This window comes from Syngnathus typhle, linkage group LG17 (genome assembly GCF_033458585.1).
Source record: "Syngnathus typhle isolate RoL2023-S1 ecotype Sweden linkage group LG17, RoL_Styp_1.0, whole genome shotgun sequence".
NCBI classification, from domain to species: domain Eukaryota; kingdom Metazoa; phylum Chordata; class Actinopteri; order Syngnathiformes; family Syngnathidae; genus Syngnathus; species Syngnathus typhle.
This window is the reverse complement of record NC_083754.1, coordinates 2,208,955-2,230,028: the sequence shown is the minus strand read 5'-3', so window position 1 is coordinate 2,230,028 and position 21,074 is coordinate 2,208,955. Positions and strand designations below refer to the sequence as shown.

Here is a 21,074-nt window from a genome sequence, read left to right as displayed (position 1 = left end):
GAGAGAGGGGGTGCAGGCCATCCAAATTGTAATCCCGAAACGGTAAAAAACAATATCACGAATACCTTCTTGGCTAACTGTGACTAACTGCCCTGAGGGAGCAACCATCTTTGACTGATCAGGTGCCTGATCAGGTGACCGACCAGGTGACCAAAAGCTTTGCCAAAATAAAGGTCCATGGCCAAAAGCCAGTCGGTCCTAACCAAAATTAAACCAACCTTCATCTTAACATGCACTTCCCACACAGTCTACAAAATAAAACACTACGGTGAGTTGTCAATGACGTTTAATGACACCTTTGAATACAGCCAATCTTTTAAAATTCCAAGTGGTCCGAATCACGGCTGCTAAACATGTCAGTCTTGAGAACTGTACCGTGAAAGAGAGGTCAGAAGTCTCGTTTATCAGCAACATAGAAAAAGAACAAACATTCATGTTCACCAAATGCACACATTTGAAAGCAGAAAACTCAAACGAGTCGGGCCTGTGACCCCGGGCAGGCCAAGCAGCATCGAGAATGAATACGAGAATCTCACTTGATGGCTACTTGTGCTGAATGTGTACTCTTTGGCCTCGGAAGTGGGCCAAATGCTTGGCTACAACCACTAACTATGAAACACCAGTGAAATGAATGGAGCCAGTGGGACAATCCGTTTAAGATGTCTGCATGTTTCCATGGCGATAAGTAACGAACGTAAGGGCTGAACTGAAAAGAAAATTTCGGAATAACCGTACTATGGTGACTTCTAAACATTTTACTCTCTCGATAGAACTCTTTTTTTTTTTGGTCTTTTCAGTGCAGCCCTAACACACATGTAACAATTGACATCCACGTGGTATGAAATTTTGAAAACAAACCAAAGAGCCGTTTCTTTTGCACGATGCTCAACGCAGAACAAAGACAAAATTATATACATCTTTCTTCGTCCCCCTTTTTCAAAATCAAAACAGACAAGGACAACTAAATGTACACATTTCAAGACAACTTGAAGAACAAAAAAAAGAAAAAGATAAATAGCATTGTTTTCCTTTGCACAGCAAGTCAGAGCCATGTGATGTCACTCAAAAGTGTGTTTTGGAACTGACTCACTCTGACCAGGCGAACGGAACATCTGCTTGGTGTTTGACTAGTACTTGTTATACTAGTATATGGACAATTCAGTGTGCTAGTACGGCTTGCTGCACTACCCTGTAGCATTTTTTTTTTTTAAATCCAAATTTCCAGGTAGGAGCGGGGTTAAGAGCTCGAGCAGCTCTCTGGTAAAGGCGTCACGAAGGAGGAAATAAGTCGACCTCAGACGTTCCTGGTCCTCATTGTGCCACCGATTCTGTACGAGGAACTATCAGGCAGAGATGTTGGAATTTGCAGTCCTCGAGTATCGGCCATGAAGCACCATGGCTACCATTGAAGGCTTCTCAGTCTCCTCTTATGTTGGGCTCCACGTTGTACAAATATGTTCATCTTCTTAGTCTTCTCTATACATTAGACTCCACAAAGGGTCTTTTGGCTTTGACAGGAGAGGTGGGACATGTCTTTTTATTGACCGGCAGTGTCCGTGCGAGCTTCATGTCGATATAAGGCAGCTTCTGGGCGGCAACCAGAGGACCGCTGGCCGGCAACACGTCGTAGTAGGGCAGCTGCTTGTCATAGTGGCCGTTGTTGTTGCTGCGGTTGTGATAGGCCATGGAGAAGGCCTGCTGCGATTGGACCGGGTCGTCGGCTTGTTTGCCGGGCGACGTGACGATGGTGTCCACCGAAGACACGGCCCACGATCGAGAGGGGCTGAGGCTGGATGAGGGAGCGGGCGGAGCCTGTTGCTGATACTGTTGGAGCACTCTTACGGTTTTGTCATTAAGACCCATGTAAGGCGCGTTCCTCGACGGACGACCCGCCTCTCCGGGATAAGTCCCGCCTCCGACGCCACACTCTGGCTGGGGAGAGGAGTTGAGTGACAGATCATCCACGTGACCGATGGGAAGTTCTTTAAAAGGTAAGTCCACGTGCTGCGTGGAAGCCGAGGTCCTGAAAGTCGGGCCTCGGATGGCCTGCTGGCCGCCGGACAGGCTGCCGCTGCTCGAGGAGAAGCATACGTTGATGGGTCTGTGGGGAAGAGCGGGAGAGGTCGATTGAACGCCGAGCGGGTGGCGTAGGTGGTGATGATCATCGGGTGGCGCTTTTGCCATCTCAGTGACTTCCATGGGGTAATAAGCGGCTTTGGATTGGTTGCGGCTGTACTGACGGGCCTGGCCAAAGCGAGTCATCCCCCCCCCGTAGGCGGGTGTCGCTTTTGACTGGTAAACCGGGTCAACATCTGCGCAAGCCACGGCCGCCTGCTGTTTCATCTCAAAGGGGTTTGGGCAAAGACCATCCCCGAGTTCAGCAAGTTCTTTAGGCAGTTGGGCAAACTGGGAGTAGGTCGAACTACCCAAGACCACGCTAGAGTGAACCGAGGAACTGGCTTGACCCGTTCTGACCACTTGGACTTTAGCTGGTTGTAGCCACTGGTTTTGAGTGGGGAAAGATCTCAGTTGGTGGTGATGCTGCTGCAGTGCCTGGTTCTGGTCTGCGTGGTGAGCGGAAAATAATTTGCGCTCCGACACGGGGCTGGTGGGATGCAGATTCTGCCGCGGAGAGGTCGGAGGGCTGAAACATTGGTAGGAGGGTGCCGGGTGAGAGGGCGAGGAAGAGGGCGAATGGCCGGGACTCGACTTGGGCCGATGAGGCGGCGAGAGGGAAGGTGGCAACTGACGACCGTAGACATGATGAGCAGTCGAATCTCCTTTCCACTGATCTTCTTCATTCTCCTCATCCTTGCAAAACGCCTCATTGGCGTGAACGTGCAGGTATTCCGAATTTCTAAGCCCGGCGTCGTTGTTCGAGAAGTTTCCTTGCGGCATCGAGTCGGGTTGTTGCGCGTGTTGTCGACACTCTTCCTTGACCCGAGATAGCAGGCGTTGAATCTCCCGGTTGGAAGGACAAAGGCGGCTGGCTTCCAGAAGATCTTCTAGGGCTGCGTGGAACTGCCTACATTTGGAGAAATACATCGAAATATATACCGTAATTTTCGGGCTATAAGTCGCGTTTTTTTTCATAGTTTGGGTGAGGGGGGCGACTTATACTCAGGAGCGACTTATATACATATATATGTTTTTTTTCACTTTTTTGGGCATTTTATAGCTGGTGCGACTTATACTTTGGTGCGACTTATAGTCCGAAAATTACGGTATATCCTATAAATGACATCTCTTAAGCGGTTCGGGTTAGCTCACCTGCAACTGCGTTTAGCACGCGCTCTGGCGTAAAAGGCCTCATAAGATTTGGCTTTTAGCTCCAAAGCCTTGGTAGCAAACTCCTCGGCAAGGGCAAAATCCTGCAAGCGGAAATTCCCGTTTGAGATGGACGAGGCATTGCTTCAGCGTGTGTTTATGCCAGGACGGTGCTACTCACGTTCATCTTGCGCCGACAACGTGACAGGTTGAGGAGCACGCACACTCTCAGCTGTTTGAACGTCTTCAACTCGTCCGCTGGAAACTTCTGGAGCGCAGACTGATAGGAATGTGCGGCTTCTCTCACGTTACCTTGCTATACACACACACACATCAAAACATGCGATAAATTAGTTTTCCTTTCTAGTTACCGTAATTTTCGGACTATAAGTCGCACCGGAGTATAAGTCGCACCAGCCCAAAAAAGTGAAAAAAAACATATATATGTATATAAGTCGCTCCTGAGTATAAGTCGCCCCCCCACCCAAACTATAAAAAAAAAACGCGACTTATAGTCCAAAAATTACGGTACGCTGCACAATTCCATTTCATCAAGTTGGTGCCTTACCTTATACAGTTTGTCGCCCTCTTGGACTAATTTACTAATGAGGACCATTAAAATGTCTGGTTTGGATGTTGCCATGGCCCAGGTTGCTGGTCCTACACAAACAACGTGTCAAACGTCAAATCATGGAAAGTGGACTTTGCTAAATGTCTTCTTTTGTCTTGTCACTATATTTCATTGATTGGGAAAAAGATGACTTACCTATTATGGCTCCTTTTTTGAGCAAAGCAATGACGGCTGACGTGTTCCTGCATCCGACCGCTCGGTCCAGCGGTCGCATCCCGCTGGAGTCGACGTGTTCCACCGATGCACCGTGATCAACCAGATGCTTCACCTGCCGCAAAGCAGAAGCCAAACTCGACTGTGATGTGCGGTTGGAAATATTTCTAAAGACAGCATCTATTTGTATTGACGGACCACTTCGGGATCCCCGCGGAACGCAGCCAGATCCAACGGTGTCCGGCCGCTGCGGTCACTATGCGTTGTGGCGGCGCCTCTCGCCACCAACTCTCTGACCAATGGGAGCTGGCCTTTCAGACACGCCCAGCTCAGCGCCGTTAAACCTTCCCTGTCTGCCTGATCCAGAGACGCACCTGAAATGAATGGGAGTGGGTCAAATTAAAATTAAAAAATATTTGTTTGAAAAATTAAAATTTGACCACTGTTAAATAAAATTCAATAAAAAAAACCAAATTTTTAAAAGTTTGACCAGTGCAGGTTCATTTCATCACTAAGTGTAAAATGAATATTGTTATGTTTTATTCTCTGAGCTTTTCTTTTACCGTGATCCAGCAGCAATTTGGCGGTGGTCATGTGACCTTCCGAGGCCGCTGTCATCAAAGCCGTGCGGCCCTGTTGGTCCACCATATTAACCTGCGCCCCATGATTCAATAACAACTCAACAACCTGACAAAAGAGAGGAGACACATTGAGAAGAAGAAAACATCAATAATGACTTTCTTTTTGTGTGTGTTGCGCCGCTTCTACCTGCCAATGTCCCCGCCTGACCGCGCAGAAGAGCGGTACGACACTTCGTCCGCTGCCTTGCTCCGGAGCGGCACCTTGATCCAACAACAGCTTGCAGACCGACAACCTGCCACCTCCTGCCGCTGCTGTCAGGGCTATGGAGATAAAAAAAAATGGTCGAATTCATTTGCAAACCTCCAATCAGATGCTGTAAGTACATTCAAGTTGTTTTTTTCTAAGTTGGATCTGTACCTGTCTCTCCCCACAGACTGTCAGGTGTGTTGATGCCGGGTCTCTCCTCCTCTTTATGATCTTCCTCCGAAGGATCCAGGAGATACGACACAATCTACACACAATAGGGGGAAATGTAACCTATCGGTGCTTGATGTCAAGTATGGAAAGCGGATAAACATCTGTATGCATGTACCTCTGCGTGGCCCATGCTGGCAGCTGCAGTCAGAGCTTGCTGCAGCGCCTGGCTCCTGCTCACCCCCCTCTGGCCACAGCAGGAGGTGCAGCTCCATTCGGCGTGCTTCAGAAGGAAACGGAGCACGTGGAGGTGACCCCGCTGAGCCGCGTGGACGGCAACGCAGCGACCCGAGCTGTCGACGTGGCCAACCTGAGCGTAAGCAAAGACACAATTCGACAGTCACGATTTTTGCATCCCAAAAAAATCCTAACCTGTTGTGATGTTGCATACCTTGGCTTTATGCTGACTAAGCAAGGTGAGAACATCCAGATGTCCAGCCGAAGCAGCAAATCCTAAAGCGGTCAAGCCATCTTGTGATTGAATATCAACCTATACAAAAAGTCAAATACATTAGCTTGAACACAATCTGTATTTGCATTGTATTTTTTTGAATACCTGAGCTCCATGATCAAGTAAAAGGCCTACTGCGTCCCCATGGCCCAAATGAGCGTGGACACAAAGCAGGGGGGCATTATTGAGGACACCGCTCCGATAATCCACATCAGCCCCGCTCATCATCAGTAATCTGCTCACCTGGATAAGAAAGGAAGGTAAGTTCAAGTCAAGTAAAAAATTCTGGATGAGAATCAAGCGTACATTCTGCTGTGCATTACCTTGATGTTGGGCGTGTAAAGATTTCGCAATGATGCGAGAGCATGGTTCAAGCTCTCGCTACTGTAAGACATCCACAGGCCCTGCAGAATCGAGGAGGAAATCCCGAGCTTCTTGCTTAAGCCCTGATACATGACAGAAAGCACCAAAGGTTAAAAAAAATAATTGGATCACAGCAGGACGAGGACATTGATTATGCCGGATCAATTCATGACTAAAGAAGCTTGCCTTGTAAATGTGAGCCTTTAAGATGTGATGTCCCAGCTCAAGTATCTGCTGTGGGTTCAGCTTCCCTCCCTGTCTGCAGAGCCAGAAAGCCAGCAGTGTATGCCCGCTCCTGCAGGAAAACAATCTTTTTAGTCCCACAGATTTCACGTACAGCACTCGGGAGATGTCGCAATCCACTCAGCTTCTCAAAATACCTGGGGTCGCAGAGGAACCTGTTGTCCTGCCCTTCATCCCTCCACACTAGCCATTCCCTGAACGAGGTGTGGTTCAGCATCCGACTACCATCGGAGCGCTGCAGGAGGAAAGGCAGCAGCTGCTCCAGATGTTGCTTGAACTCCGCCCACTGCATGGCCCCACCGGTCAGAGCGCCAGCATTGATCACCTCAAAAAGCTTGGAGGAAACATTTTCAATGCAGTATTCAGCAGTCTTTCGTACAGTAAAAAAAAATCTCATGATGTTGTGTCAAATGTAAAAAAATAAATAAAATTAAAAGAATATTAAACAAAATGGGATCGCATTGATTGTGTGTACCTGTTGGTCAGTCAACGGGTGCAGCGTTGCCACGGTTACATTGAGAAGTGGTATGACCCTCAGGAAAGATGACTGTGTAGGAAACCGCATGTTTAGTTGTAACAGATACACCTCAGCCAGGTTGACTGGAACCACCTATAGAAGCAAAGAAGCCCAAGGGTGTCATTTTGGATTGTCTTGAAACTCTCTTCAATTTCCTTTCTTGCATACCTTAAAGCTGGAACTCTTAAGGACCAGGTATCCTCCCTCAATCAAGTCCAGGGTCAGCTTCAGGTAGAGGTATGAGCCTTTGCTTAGGGACTTTAGATGGCTGACTAGTTTGCTCAGCGCCATGTTGTCGAGGCGACCGTTGCTTAGCGACACATTGCTCTGAATGTCAGGGCTGCTGTTGATACGTTGCATCAGGTAACCCTAAAAGAAGATATTGGTTGAGTGTAGCAGGGTAGAAGATCCCAAGTCAATGAATTTGTGTGCTACCTGCAGGTCTTGATCTATGGCAATGTTTTCCTCCATCCGGTCTAAAGAGATGCCGTGAAAAGGTAAAGACCGAGCGATGTCCTGATGGAAGACAAGAAGGAAAGTTAATGGAAGGAATTTGAGGAGGTTCATATTCTGCGGCGAGATGGAATGAACTACCTGTTGATTGGTCCTGACAGTAGCAATGATCTTTAACCACGAAGGAAATTTGTGAATGTTACGAGACAAAAAGGAAGTCAGTGTGTCGCCGTAGTCTGGCCGATGGAACTCTGCCTCATTCAGCCCATCAATCAGTAGAATGATCCCCGCCCCCTCCATGTGCAACTTCCTCTCTGGAGAAAAACAAAACAGAATCACATCATTAATTTGCCGCTATTTAAAAAAAAAAAAAAACATGCTTTTTTTTTTTTTTTTACCTTTGTAAAGACTCTCCAAAGGCTCGAGAATTCCTTTCTGGAGGGCCGAGCTCGGGTCTTGGATGCAGGATCGCAGACTGAGTGAGGTCTGAAGTTGAGGCGAGCGATGCAGCAGCTCTCGATACGCTGACAGCTGAGGAGCTTCGGTTAACATGGCTGCCATGTTGTGGACGAACTCCGGTACCAAGCACGTGTGACAGTTATCAGCTTGACAGAAATGATAAGAAACCACCTGCAAAGACAGACAGGAATATATTTACCGTATTTTCCGGACTATAAGGCGCACCGGACTATAAGGCGCACCTTCTATGAATGGCCCATTTTAAAACTTTGTCCTTATATAAGGCGCACCGGACTATAAGGCGCACCATTAATGCATCATGTCAGATTTTTAATCCAAATCAAATCATTCTCCATTTTATCTTTTTTATTTCAACTTCAGACGCAACAAATTACTTTATAATTACAAAATAATGATCCATAGTCTTTTTGATTCATGATTCATAGTCTTCAGTGGGCCACTTATGATTGATTTCATGACACAATTCTTCGGGCCAGTTTTATTTTTTGTGCAAATGGGTTGTGCATCTGACGGACGTTATTCAACATTCTGAAAAAGCTATGTATCATTTCCCTTTTGGCTGTCAGCAGCAACCCTACAGGTCATAAATGGCAGCCCTCAATGTTATTAAATGGCTCTCGGGCCACATGTCAGATAAATGTTTCAGGAGTGTGATGCTATAAAAAGGAAGTCTTGACTGGAACGTCATGCTTGACAGCTTCTTTGATTTGAAGCGTCTGAGGTCTCAAAGGTAGTTAGCAAGTCATGGCTGGAAAATGTCCATAACAGAGCGGGGAGGTTGTATAATCACATTTCTGTAACTGTTGCGGTTCAAATTGTTTGCTCAGCAATTATTATACGCCATCTGATTTTTTTTTTTTTCCACAACGGGTGCAAACATCTTAAAATGTACGTGCAGATTATAAAGTCTAAGGAATACATTTTTTTTCTTGATCTATTCTATTCATCAAGGTCGCGACCTGTCCTGCGAGCCTCAGGAGCGCCTCCTGCTGTTTCTTCTTGATCTCTGGAGTCCCTGGACAGCTCTCCCCTCCTCCTTCTCCTGCTCCTCCTCTTCCCAATGAATCATGGGGGAAAGATTCTCCGTCTGGAATAGAAGGAGACTTCATGTCAAGAACACATGTGAAAACATCTCCCCAACTATGACTGCTACTTAACAATAAGGATCTCTCTCTCTCACTACTTTAGTGTTTTATTTTCCACTCTATCATCAGGCCATTTGGTTTGGCAGTGCGTGTAGTCGTTGTTGGTTACGAAATTGGCCGATTCCGTTCCTTCTGCATGATGACTCAGCTGTCTGGAATATGAGGTTGTCTTTGCGGGTGGAATAACGCATTGGGGGTCTTTAGTCTGAAAAATCCATGCCAAGCCGCTTTTGGTCTAAATTGTCTCCAGCAGATAGTTTGTGCATTTTATAGTCTAATTTTTTCATTATTTGAAAGAATCTGAAATATATTTTTTATCTGGATCCAGATTATTTTATTTTGTGCGACTACTTAACGAAATAAATTAGACGCAGTGTATATCCGGCATCGTGCCTACCTTACGACGCAAGGGCCTCACTTTTTAAGTTTAAATAATAATAATAAGTTTAAATAACACTCATGTCAGAGAATAGATGTGTTTGATTTTGGAAATTCCACCGCGTTTAATTTTTGCGGCATATTGTAGTTGATTTGACATTCTCTGCTCCTACTCACATTTGGGCAGCGTCTGGTTGCCAGCAGATGTTGGCCACATCCGGTTCCCATGACAACTGAGTGCCACCAGTTTGGTAATGATGGCCGTCTTGCCAAAACCCATATTTCCGACAATCACCACCCCTCGATTGATTAAAGGGTCATCGCTGGAAAGACAGGTGTCCATTTCCTGGAAGAGCCATTCCCTTCCGGTAAACCTCGTCCCAGACAACACTCCGGGAATTTCAAAATGGAGGGGCTTCAGGTTAAGATAAGGAGTCAACTGAACTGCAAAAAAGGAAAGAAAACATTTCCTACAACAATTCTCCAAATGTATTTTACTGTATCTTTACCTCGCTTTTCCTGTTGACTTCGACTTCCGGAATTCTGTCTGGGCATTCTGAGGGATGCCCTGGAAGGAGTCAGTCTTTGCTGTTCATCAAGGTAGGCCAGATCTTCAAGTTGAGCAGAACTAGTGGCTGAATAAAAATAAAAAAGACACACTTAATTTAACAGGGCTCAACTAACCCAGTCATCTTTAACATTCACAAGATAGTTGAAGTAGAAGGAAAAATATTATGCCGCCATAAATCTACACTGCATGCTGAAAAGATTCAGTTGCGTTGTAGACAAAAAGAGAACTCACCAAATGTGTGCGAACAGTCAATCGAGTCACAACCGACACCGCAGAGAACGTTAGCGCTTACTCTGTTTCATATCCTGTGCGTGTGTGTGTGTGTTTTGAGACGTCATACGTGTTACTTCCTTCCTTCCTTTCCCAAGTGCTCTTCTCGAGCGTTCGTAACTCAGTGACCACGAAGAAAGAGGAAGGGAGGATAAGATTAAAAAAAAAAAAAACTTTATACTTTTAAATTCAAATGCAGGTATGAGTGCCCCAGTTACTTTTTGCACATCAGCGTTTTGATTTTTAAAATGTTTGAGGTAACTGACTCATTTCATCCTGGCGTGAAATCTATGCAAGCTCTACAACTTTCCCGTGTGGTGAGTTCACAAAAACTGGAGGAGAGAAAGATTTCCTTCCTAACAGGAAGAGCGGTGGGGGACTGAGACACACATGAACACACACATACATACGCCGTTCCTCTTACCAGCAACCGAATTGGGGCGAGGCGTAAGGTAGAGCGGGATGGAGTGGGTGGATCCGGACAAGCGGTTCGAGTCTCGTCCCCAATCTGGGTGGAGTTTATTCAGGCTGTACGTGGAAGCCATGTTGTCCTCGGCCCCATAGAGCAAGTCATCGTTGGAGCTTCCTGTAGCCATCGTACAGGAAGAGGAAGTCGATGCCATCACTGGCCTCCAGAGTTTGAGACTGTTGCCTTGGTAACCGCCGCTGGGGTTCTTGCCGTCATCACGCTCCGGTGCTGATTCAGCTGAATAGCTGGTCAATGTAGCTGAAAGATGTTTTTGATCTATAATTAATCATCTGAAGGTTCTCGTGCTGAACTACATCAATCAATCAATTGACAATCTCATCCATACCTATGATGCCACTATCTCTGCTCTCAAGTGTAGACGTGGGGGAGGTGACCGAGGCAAGGATGGGTGGTTTGTTGTTGTTGTTGCCCTCCACTCCAGCAGGGGGCTGCAGTGTGCACGTGGGGGATGTGTTGCTGCTGTCCAAACTGGAGGAAGGCGAAATCCTCTGGGAGAGAGTCAGAGTCAGAGTCAGAGTCAGAGTCAGCTTTATTGTCAATTCCTTCATGCCAAGACACACAAAGAAATCGAAATGACTTTGTCCTTACTTTAATAATTAGGAAATTAATAAATATGTTGTCGATTTTCCTGCAACTATTTATGCGAAGCTCTAAGTGAATCATCAGCGACTCCGTTCATCTCAACTTCTTTGGGAATCACATGTGGTACGTGCAATTACCTGTCCATCCACTTGGGCATGGTGAGGTGACCCAGGTTCTTCATTATTGATCTTTTCTCCCAATAAAAAGCCCAGTCGGGTCATCAGGGCATCAGCCGCCTCGTCCACTGAGGGTGGTGGTCCCAAATCCTCCTCTTCGCCTGCATATCCCGAGAGAGGAGGAGAAAAAAAAAGGTTTCACTGAGATATAAATGTCAACCAGATCTGCTAATGAGATCCCGGATGAGCACAATTCAAGGAAAAGCTGTTCCGCATTATCCAGCAAGCATAATGGGTAGAAAGAAGAATCTTTGTGCTCATGAAAAATAGTTTTTCATCCAGTGCTCTGTAAAGGCTGAATATTTCAAGAAAAATCTTTGTACTGTTAAATAATCTGACTTTGAGTCCAAACTATTACAGTCAGTCCCTTTGTTCGTTAAGGCTGTTTTCACTTCCAGTATATACGAGTTTTATTTTTCTCAAGACACCACAAGTTTCGTTCAAGATTTCTTTTAACTATTTTGGCTCTTCCCGGGAAGGAATCTTTTTCTCTCCTCTCCATCTGTTTTCACTGCAATATCACCACTTTCCAACCGCTTGAACAGAAAATGAAAGGGACCGTGAACTTGACACCAATTAAAGTGCAACTGCATACGTTCGTCAACGGCTTCCGTGTTGAATTCTTGCAATGTTTGATTTAGAAACTCCACGTTGCGTGACTTTCATTTGTACATTTTAACCTCATAAAATAGCATTTTTATCATCGAAACCACACGACTTTTGGCGAAATGAAAACATTTATGGCACTTGGTCAGGCTTCATCATCCTGTTCCGCACAACACAAACGCACAACCACATTCTTCCGTGTGTGTGTGTGTACGTGCCTTTTGGAAAACCACAGCATGAAAAATCATACTGCCTCTAAAGAGTCTATAATTACAGCTTTAAATTGATGACTGGTGGACTAAATAATAGAAACGCATTGTGCGTGTGACCACAGAGTCATGTGTGGTCAGTCAATGACAGAGTGTGGGAGTCGCCGGGCAAAAAATAAAATGGAAAGACACAAGTGGTAGTCTTTCCATTTCTTTCTCCCGAGTTGCTAAAGCCTTTTGAGTTCTTCCAACTATTCCCTTTCTTCACCTTCTTCTATCCTTTTACACTTTCAGTCCCTTTGTTGCTTTTCATATTTATTGGGCATTTTGTAAAGTCTGTAACTTTGAGTTAAAGTTGGGATTTGTGAAGCCTGTCTAAAAATATCCAAAATGTTAGGCTACTTTCTAAAAGGAAGAAAATCAAAACCCAAAACCACTTCACAGAAGTAAGCTGGAATCAGAAAGATCAGAGTTGGAGATGACATCTTAGTGCTCTTTGTGACAGGCTTGCTTTGATTGACAGAAAAATGAACTCTGCAAAATGTGTCTTTTTGTAATTAACTTATTTTTGCTTTTTTTTTAATTTTCTTTGTAATAAATGTGAGTACAAACATATTTGTTTTTAGCATACAAACCCAGATTCATCTTCACTCTCACCTTCCTCAGATGTTCCCCCTCTCCTGTTTCTCCTTTCTCCATTGACGGGACGATCGACCCAATCCCGACACAGATCCGAGTTTTCCTCGTGAGTCAGACAGCAGCATACGTAAAAGAGCAAGCTTCGCAGAAGGGACGACGACGCGTTGCCCAAGGTGCCGACCGGCCCGCAACGGCAGTTCTCGGCAAACCTCCACGGGTGATCCACGGAGGCCCGCTCATGCCTACACCACACGGTCCTCGAACGGGCGCACGCTTTCAAAATAGCCGCCGTGCAGTCCATAACTAGCTACGATCCAGGTTCTAATTGGTTCAGAGTGTTTCCATGTGGAAGGCGGCGGGCGTCACTGCATCAAATGGACTCGCTTGCCCCAGAAAAGCCCTCGAATAAGGAAAAAGCTCTGAAGCTCTGAGAAAACATTGATCATTTCACCGAAAAGAAAAAAAGAATCATCACCACAGAGTTTCTGAGCTCCACCTTCTTCAGAGAACACAAAGAAAAGACAGACGGTGGGAATAAGAAGATAAGCCAACGAGTCTCTCCTGGAATAGAAGAAAGCACTCAAGATACTCTAGCTTAAACTCCACAGAGGCATCATAAAAAGAGAAGACGAAAAGAGAGTTAATGGTCAGGTAATCGAACGTCCACGCACTCATAGAGAGCTTTTAAGGCTGACCGCAACTCAGAACAGACCAAGGGGGGGGTGTTCCACTGCTCCTTTTCGTCTTCAAAAGTACAAACCCTTTTCATTCACGGGGAGATCCGCTCCGGATCAACTTTGCATGAAGAAGCAAAAACAAAAATGTCTGCAAGTCCTCCAGTTTTTTTTTCTTTTCCACGGCAGAGCCTCCATATCTGGTCTGAAAGACGATCTCTCTCTCCTCTCTCGTCTGACTGCGGCGCAAATCACACACTCCCCTCCTCCAACCAAAACACACACTCTTGCACACCAAGGAGAAAGAGGGACGGATAGCGCCAGTAGCTCAACACACAGCAATTTTCTTCCAGAGAAAAGTTTTTTTCTCTCTTTTAGAAGGCTCAAAAACGAGGGCCAAGGGTGATTTTTTTTCCTGATAGAGAACATCTGAGTTCATATGACCTGCACCGCTACAAAAATGCATCTGGATAAAAAAATAAATAAAAAGAGCTTGTTGACTATATTTGATTGAAATTGCTATTTTCTAGATGTTTCAGGATAATATTTCTGCCGAACCCAAAATGTAGGTCACAGTTTTTTTAATCGCTCCAAAATAAAATGTCATTTATTTGACCACACTGACTGCAATCCAATCCAATTGTATCGCCTTTCATTTAGGCATCTCCAGAGACTCCAGTGATTTCTGCAAAATGGGAAAATGTTTTTTACTCCCACATAAAGGCTTTAAGACAACCAGATTTTTTTTTTGGTGGTCTTTCAGTTATCCAAAATCTGCGGTGACGTTTACACTCACGAGTAAGTTTCCTCCCGTTCCTTTCTGGACACGGTTGATTGTCATCCACGACACAAACATTGAATTTCTGGGTTTTCGCACTCTATTAAGAATGCTTTTCTTGAATCTTTTTTGAATTCCCTGACTCTGTGTAAAAGAATGCAGGCCAACAGCAGCTTCGACGCTCCCCAGCCAGAAAAGTGACAGCAATACAAAACACTAGAATGTGCTAAGTGGACAGCCCTTTTTTAGAAAATTCCAATTTCACACTCAATTGTTAGTTTTTTGTTGCTATGTGACTAAAGAGGAATGAAGTCTGTTTTTTTTCTGATGTTCCTGTTTTCCTTGAGACTGCACATGGGAGTGTTTAGTGGAAGTGTGTCAAATCAACCCAACGGAGGAGGAAGGGGAGCACAAGCAGGAGAGGATGACAAGGGGTGGCTTACATTTCTGTGTTTTATCTCTCGAGGAGGGTTCAAAGTTCAAACCACCCCTTTTTTTTTTCTTTTTTTTTTTTTTTACCAGACACAATATGACACACAGCTTTATCTGAGTCAAGATAGGAAAGGGGAGGGTGCTCTGGAAAAGTTCAACCTCATCTAAAAGCAGCTGTACTTGTGCTTTGGGTGTTTCGGGTCTGTCAAGATCATAAACCCGACTTGTGTCCCAGTAGCAGACCACGGATCAGCCCTCTTAATCCGAAACCAGCGAGTGGCCTTTGTCTGCGGCTACGCTAGCGGATTTAATTTTTTTGCTGTCCCTGTGATGCCCAAGCGACTCGGAATTGTTGTTTTTTTTTCTAAAGAATTCTTCAACAAAAAACTGATTAACCTCCATTTGACATTTAATCACGAAGAATGAAGATGTGAATGTTTTGGGCTGCTTGACTGTTTTTTAGACAAAAAAAAAAGACTTACCAGTTGTTCTTTTGGCCTGACGAATGTTAAGAGGAGAGGAAGGAAGGGAGCGAGTAGATCCTTCTGTCAGTCTCGTGTCTGAGCTTGTGGACTCAATGCTGCCACCGCCTGTCAGGAGAAAATATTCAAATACAGAGCACATTGGAATGTAAAACTATTTGAATGAAAGATTTTTTCATTTTATGTACCGTCGTTCTTAGTTCATGGTTTGGATTACATTTACAGATTGCTTATGTTGTGTAAACTGGAAGTGTTTTTGTGATATTTAAAGATTGTTTTTAGCTTCATGTATGCTAACCATCGGTATCATTATTTATTACAAGTAAATCCATAGCGGCCGCTCCCTTGTGGCCCTTTTACGATTAAGAACCGCAAATTAGAAGAATAGAAAATACCTATTCATTTTAAGAAATATATTTAATATTTAAATTTATAAAATTGATGTATCTACAGTACGAGCGGTATCGGTACACGGTATCGGTACCGGTGACTTTAAAGTCGATAACATAAAAAAAAAAAATCACTGATTGGTGATCCCATCGTTTGAACTGTCAATTATCTACATGGAATATGGCCCTTGGCTTGATAACAAAGCTTCCCATTCTATCATTTGACCTTCTGGTAAAAAGCACGACACAATCCGAGATCTGTTTCACAAGACTCATAATGACACATGGGTGATACTGACCACCGTTGTTCTTGCGGCTTTTGCTTCCCAGCAACATCTTCAGACTGTTTCGGAACATGATGGCTCACGATGTACTTCCTGTCAAAAAAAAAATAAAGAAAACAAGATGATGCATTAATGCAGATACCAGAAAAAGGTTACGCAATATATTAAAGATGAAAAGTTGAAAGGGTTGAACTTTACCAGGGCTGATGCAACCAGTAAAGCAGACTAAGTTGAAGATAATAGTTGTTTAAGGTTCTGTAAACACAATGCTAGCTTGATGTTGTTGGGTCAACACGGTTTTAGGGGCCCATATTTTTGACCCATCTGCTTATTCATTCTTTTTGTTGAAGCTAAAGTCTCCATCTGCTGCAGCTCAAAAGTTCTCTTCCAGGGCTTTATGGGCCCCTTGTATTTTTTCGGGGGACTTTCATTAATATACAGTCTTGAATGCACAGTCCCATCTGGGCTGTAAGTCGGGTCTGTTAATATACTTGGCGAGAATCAATGCAACCTGTAGCGTGGTCGAATTGAAGCATTATGCATTCCAGGCTTAAATCCTATAAAACAGCAGCACTCTCCGCATGGCTCGTCTAGGAATAGACATAATCCTCATCTAAGAGCTGTCGCACAAAATCCTAATTGCAGCGACTAGTTGTCGACTTATTTCTTCGATATAACATGCAGTGGCTCGCTTATCATTGCGTGTGCGTAATGTGTGTCAGTGTGCTAATCCCCAATGACATGCAGGCATGAAAAGAAAGATAGGCTCGAGTCTAAAAAGCAAAGCTGCGTCTACCCACGTGGCTCCGCTTCATAATATAAGACACATTGCAGAATATAAAGTGGTTGGGAAATGCTAGTGCACGACAATATAGAATCTGGAAGAAAGTTGTGCAATGTAATGATCAGATCTAATGTATTTAAAAATATATATTTAAAAATATAAAAATGTAATAGTCGTTTCTTTATTTTTTTTTTAAATTTAGTTATTTGGTTATTTTTACGGAAGAGGATTAGGGCCAGTGAAGAAAAAAAAAACGAGGGGTGACAGGATTCTGACTTTTTTTCTCAGAATTCTGACTTTAAAGTGGGAATTCTGACTTTATTCTCAGAATTCTGACTTTATTCTCAGAATTCTGAGAATAAAGTCAGAATTCCGACTTTAAAGTCAGAATTCCGACTTTAAAGTCAGAATTCTGAGAATAAAGTCAGAATTCTGAGAATAAAGTCAGAATCCCCACTTTAAAGTCAGAATTCTGAGAATAAAGTCAGAATTCTGAGTTTAAAGTCAGAAATTGGGAATTCGGACTTTAAAGTCAGAATTCTGACTTTATTCTCAGAATTCTGAGAATAAAGTCAGAATTCCCACTTTAAAGTCAGAATTCTGAGAATAAAGTCAGAATCCTTTCACCCCTCGTTTTTTTTTTCTTCACTGGCCCTAATCCTCTTCCGTATATTTTTGATCAACTATGATAACTTCAGTAATGGCACAGAGGAAGAGCCAGAACTTTTCTTCCATTGAGGACTTTTTGAGCTACTGGCCAAGGCTTTTCTTGGCTTCCTACATCTGAACCACTGACATCCATCTTGAAAAAATCAAAAATCAAACATCTCAACTCGCTTCTGGTCACGTCCTGTTACAGTTCTGGTAGTTAATGCGGGAAATACAAAAAGTGATTTCATGTCTTATCCCTGAGTCACTCGCGGCAGTCTGCGGCAAGTAAACATGACTCAGCGCTGGCATGGCATCAAGCTCATTTATGTGAATCACACATGCACAAGCATGAACACACACACACATGAACACACACCATCTGTCGTCAGTTACTGCTCTATATGACCTCCCGTATTCTTGTTAGCAAGGGTGGACTCTGGCATATTGGCCTGACTCCCCCAACCACTGTTTTGACTCGATATGCTAATGACGATGCAAAAAAAAAAAAAAAACTCAAATACATGCCCTGGTGTTTTTTTCCAGCTTTATGATTGTTCTAAAGGCTTAATGTCATGACTCTCACTGGCTTGTTCTACAGTCTGGCATTGTTTAAATGTATAAAAAGGGTCCCCCTTTTGACAGCACAGATGGATGACCCAATTAGTGGCGAACAATGATTTAATGCTACCATCTGACATCAGATGCAAATGTAATTAAATGCAAAAGTGCAAATAATTTCAACACCTATTAAAATGATGTTTCAATCGTGCAAACGGTTGTATGTATTTCAGGGAAAAAGATGCGCTAAGACATAAACATGCTAAATTGTATATTACATCAGCTACTACGAAAAAGTACAAAACATGTCTTTTAATGCACAATCTATCTTTGTTTGAGACATGCAGAAAATTGTTACAAGGTTTCAGCATGGAGGAAATGAAATTAGCAACACCGCTGAGCCAAAGTCTGCTCAGCTGTGGGCTGTAATAAGAATATAATAAGAAGCCTTGGGCACTGAGGAGTGATTAAAGATAAGAAGTTGGCGGAGAAAATTGTTACGTGTAGTACTTGGCAAATTAACTCATTTAATAGTTTCTATGGATGTTTTTAAATCCCCCAAAAATTTACACTGGTGTCTTTCTATACTAAAATTTCACAATACAATTCTCACTGAGATTTAGAAGACAAATAACATATAATATAATAGAACATCTATGGAGGAACCCACATAGTTATTTGTGTTTTTACTTATTTTAAATATTTTTATTTTTTATTACCGTAATTTTTGGACTATAAATCGCACCGGAGTATAAATCGCACCAGCCATAAAATGCCCAAAAAAGAGAAAAAAAACATATATATGTATATAAGTCGCTCCTGAGTATAAGTCGCCCCCCCCCACCCAAACTATGAAAAAAAAAACGCGATTTATAGTCCGAAAATTACTGAATTTTTATCTTCAAAAATTAGGAAGTTTTGAATTTACTTGAAATCTTTTCAGATTAGTAGTCTTAAAAATCATCATGGCTGCCACGACGGCAACTATCTTACAACTGGACCGTTTCGGGTTGTAAACATGTTGAAGGATGTATTAAAAAATGCGTGTCATGGGACCCTAACCCCGACAAAATAGAAAGCTGTAAAGATCATCAAGGACGACAGTCAAGCAACCTGCACTCTACTCTCTCTTTCCATCTGGAAAACCATAGCGGAGCACTAAATCATCCACCGCCCATCGCTACTACATCTTGCTTCCAAATAATAAACAGACCTTTCTCACAACACTGTTTTACTTTCATTAAATCTCAAGGCTACTACAAATAGAATACAAAACACATCAGACTCAAAAACTGGGGATGAAATGTGCAAAGAGAATAAATCTAAATAAAATCATCATGAAATTACAACGGCCTTGCATTTCAAGAGCTCTACCTCGTCCCTTTAATTAGCACACGCGAGTAATCTAATTAACTAATGACTGCCGTGGTGGGAGGGATTTTAATCAGAGTCACATTAAACCCAGACTACAGACTACAAGGTTAGTCAGATTAGCGTGGGATTACATCCATCTGCACTGCCACTGTTTAGGAACAGAAGTCAGTTGGGGGGGGACAACATTTGCCAAAAAGCATCTCATATTTGCCTTAAATTGACTTTACTCTGTTTCTTTGTTTCCTTAAACTACACTATTTGACTCTTTGTGAAGTGTTTTGATAACACCATGTTTGCTTTCTTGTTCTTTTGAAAATGATTTTTTTTTGGAAATTGCTCCTCCTCACCAGTCTTGCCTTCCACCTTTTGCCACCGCACTCAACCATGCAAACCTGATGTTTTATGACAACTTCACTAGACCTCATTTCAGCCTGGATGAAAGAAATTGTTATTTTTCTTTAACTTTTTCTATGGCTCTCAAATCTACTTTTCCAAAGAACTGTGTGGTACAGTCCACTACGTTCAGGTATTTCTGTCTCCATTTTCTGAATAGATGGGTAGAAAAATGGATGATGAATGGAAGGTTGTGATGGATGTTGGATGAACGGGCAGATGTATATGACGGACGGACGTGTAGACAAAGAACATATACAAAAATACAAAACCACAGTTGTGATATGAAGGCAGGGGGATGAGTTATGTTGTAACGTGCCTGATAATCCCGTCAATTCTTCACAAAGGATTTGTTTCCTGTCAAAACAACTGATAACCACCAGCTGCCTCCAAAGGGAAAAGTTTCATCCTTTGTGCTCTTTTTCACAAATACACAATTAGCAACCATTGTCATCAGTTCAAATGTCTGTGACGATCCAACAAGGACATTTTCATTTACAAGTGATGAACAGTGTCAACTGTATGACAAACAATAAAACACCCAATTAATTCAACATGAACAATATGCATTCGTGTTTTTATATGCAGTCAAATCAAATATACAAAAGAATGTGACTTACAGTAACAAGCAACGTGGTATTGTTGATTTAATGGCACTGTAGTGGAAAAGGATGTGAGGCAATGCAAAACGCACGCACGCGCACAAACGCACACGCACATGTAATTATTTATTAAAAAAAAAAAAAAAGGACAATAATGAACCTACCCCGAGTGAGTCACTTGCGTAGTTGTCTTTAAGTGAGCGGAGGTCCAAATGGCGTCATTAATGGCAGATAATAGGTCGGTCACGGTCGGGGCGATATCAAGCCCTCGATGTGGACTCTCCTGTAAATAAACCAGCAGAAGCACGCGTAGCCGTTGTACCGGAGCAAGACTCCCACGCCCCGGTCATGGCCGGGTATTTTCATGTCCTTGTCAGTAGTGGCGATAGTACAAACCCAAATAAATGTCGCCCTACCGGCAAAGGCTTGACGTCTGGGAAGCCTCTCTGGCACTCGTCGAGGAGAGGCTGATGAATTATTCATGAGAGGGGTGTGGCCAACACGCTCGATGCGCGTGCGTGAGCGTACGTGAGCGCGCGTGAGCATATCGGCTCAATCCAACAACAAATTCGGTGGTTTTAAGTGTGACAGCAGATGTCAGGGGTCCCCCTTGTGGTCAAAGTAGAGTAGAACATGGTGATGGATTCATTTCAGTACAGGGGAACCTCGATTTACGATGCTGGAGACGTAAAGTGAACGCACCGTCGTATCTCGCCCAAACTCCGCCAACGCAGTAGTAAAGTCATAATCAAAGTTCATATTGATCTGATAACACTAGGCCATATCTATAAAACAAAAGTAAACCACTACAGCAGGAGTAAGCGACCCAATTGAATCCAAACTAAATGTGCACATTGCAGCAGAAAAGTAAACTGGGTCAAATGGTCAGACACTAAAGCAACCATCAAATATTTGTTGAAGCTGACGACTCAGTCATGTTAAGTGAGATATGAAGAGGCATAGTTTGAAACGAGTAAAAGTCGTGGTACCAGT

At 43.4% G+C, this 21,074-nt stretch overlaps 1 protein-coding gene across 7 annotated transcripts; it reads right to left on the bottom strand.

Annotated features, from left to right (window-relative positions):
* Positions 1-269: 269 nt before the first annotated feature.
* On the bottom strand, positions 270-20,577 carry tanc2a (tetratricopeptide repeat, ankyrin repeat and coiled-coil containing 2a). 7 transcript variants are annotated; one of them, XM_061303270.1, is made up of 31 exons: positions 20,498-20,577; positions 20,246-20,364; positions 20,100-20,135; positions 15,735-15,812; positions 15,047-15,154; positions 11,188-11,327; positions 10,794-10,956; positions 10,403-10,705; positions 9,647-9,772; positions 9,315-9,581; positions 8,574-8,701; positions 7,533-7,764; positions 7,276-7,448; positions 7,117-7,197; positions 6,850-7,050; positions 6,640-6,774; positions 6,302-6,498; positions 6,108-6,216; positions 5,882-6,004; positions 5,664-5,801; positions 5,499-5,597; positions 5,226-5,417; positions 5,051-5,144; positions 4,820-4,953; positions 4,615-4,738; positions 4,250-4,425; positions 4,034-4,166; positions 3,836-3,927; positions 3,449-3,583; positions 3,271-3,371; positions 270-3,025 (listed from the first exon to the last, which is right to left on the bottom strand). In XM_061303270.1, exons 4-31 carry the CDS (start codon positions 15,790-15,792, stop codon positions 1,477-1,479), a joined length of 5,511 nt encoding a protein of 1,836 aa, XP_061159254.1. In that variant the 5' UTR covers positions 15,793-15,812; positions 20,100-20,135; positions 20,246-20,364; positions 20,498-20,577; the 3' UTR covers positions 270-1,476. The 7 variants fall into 7 exon arrangements, with proteins under 7 accessions (XP_061159254.1, XP_061159251.1, XP_061159250.1 ...); XM_061303267.1 differs by lacking the exon at positions 20,100-20,135; XM_061303266.1 differs by having other exon boundaries at positions 20,246-20,547.
* Positions 20,578-21,074: the final 497 nt, after the last annotated feature.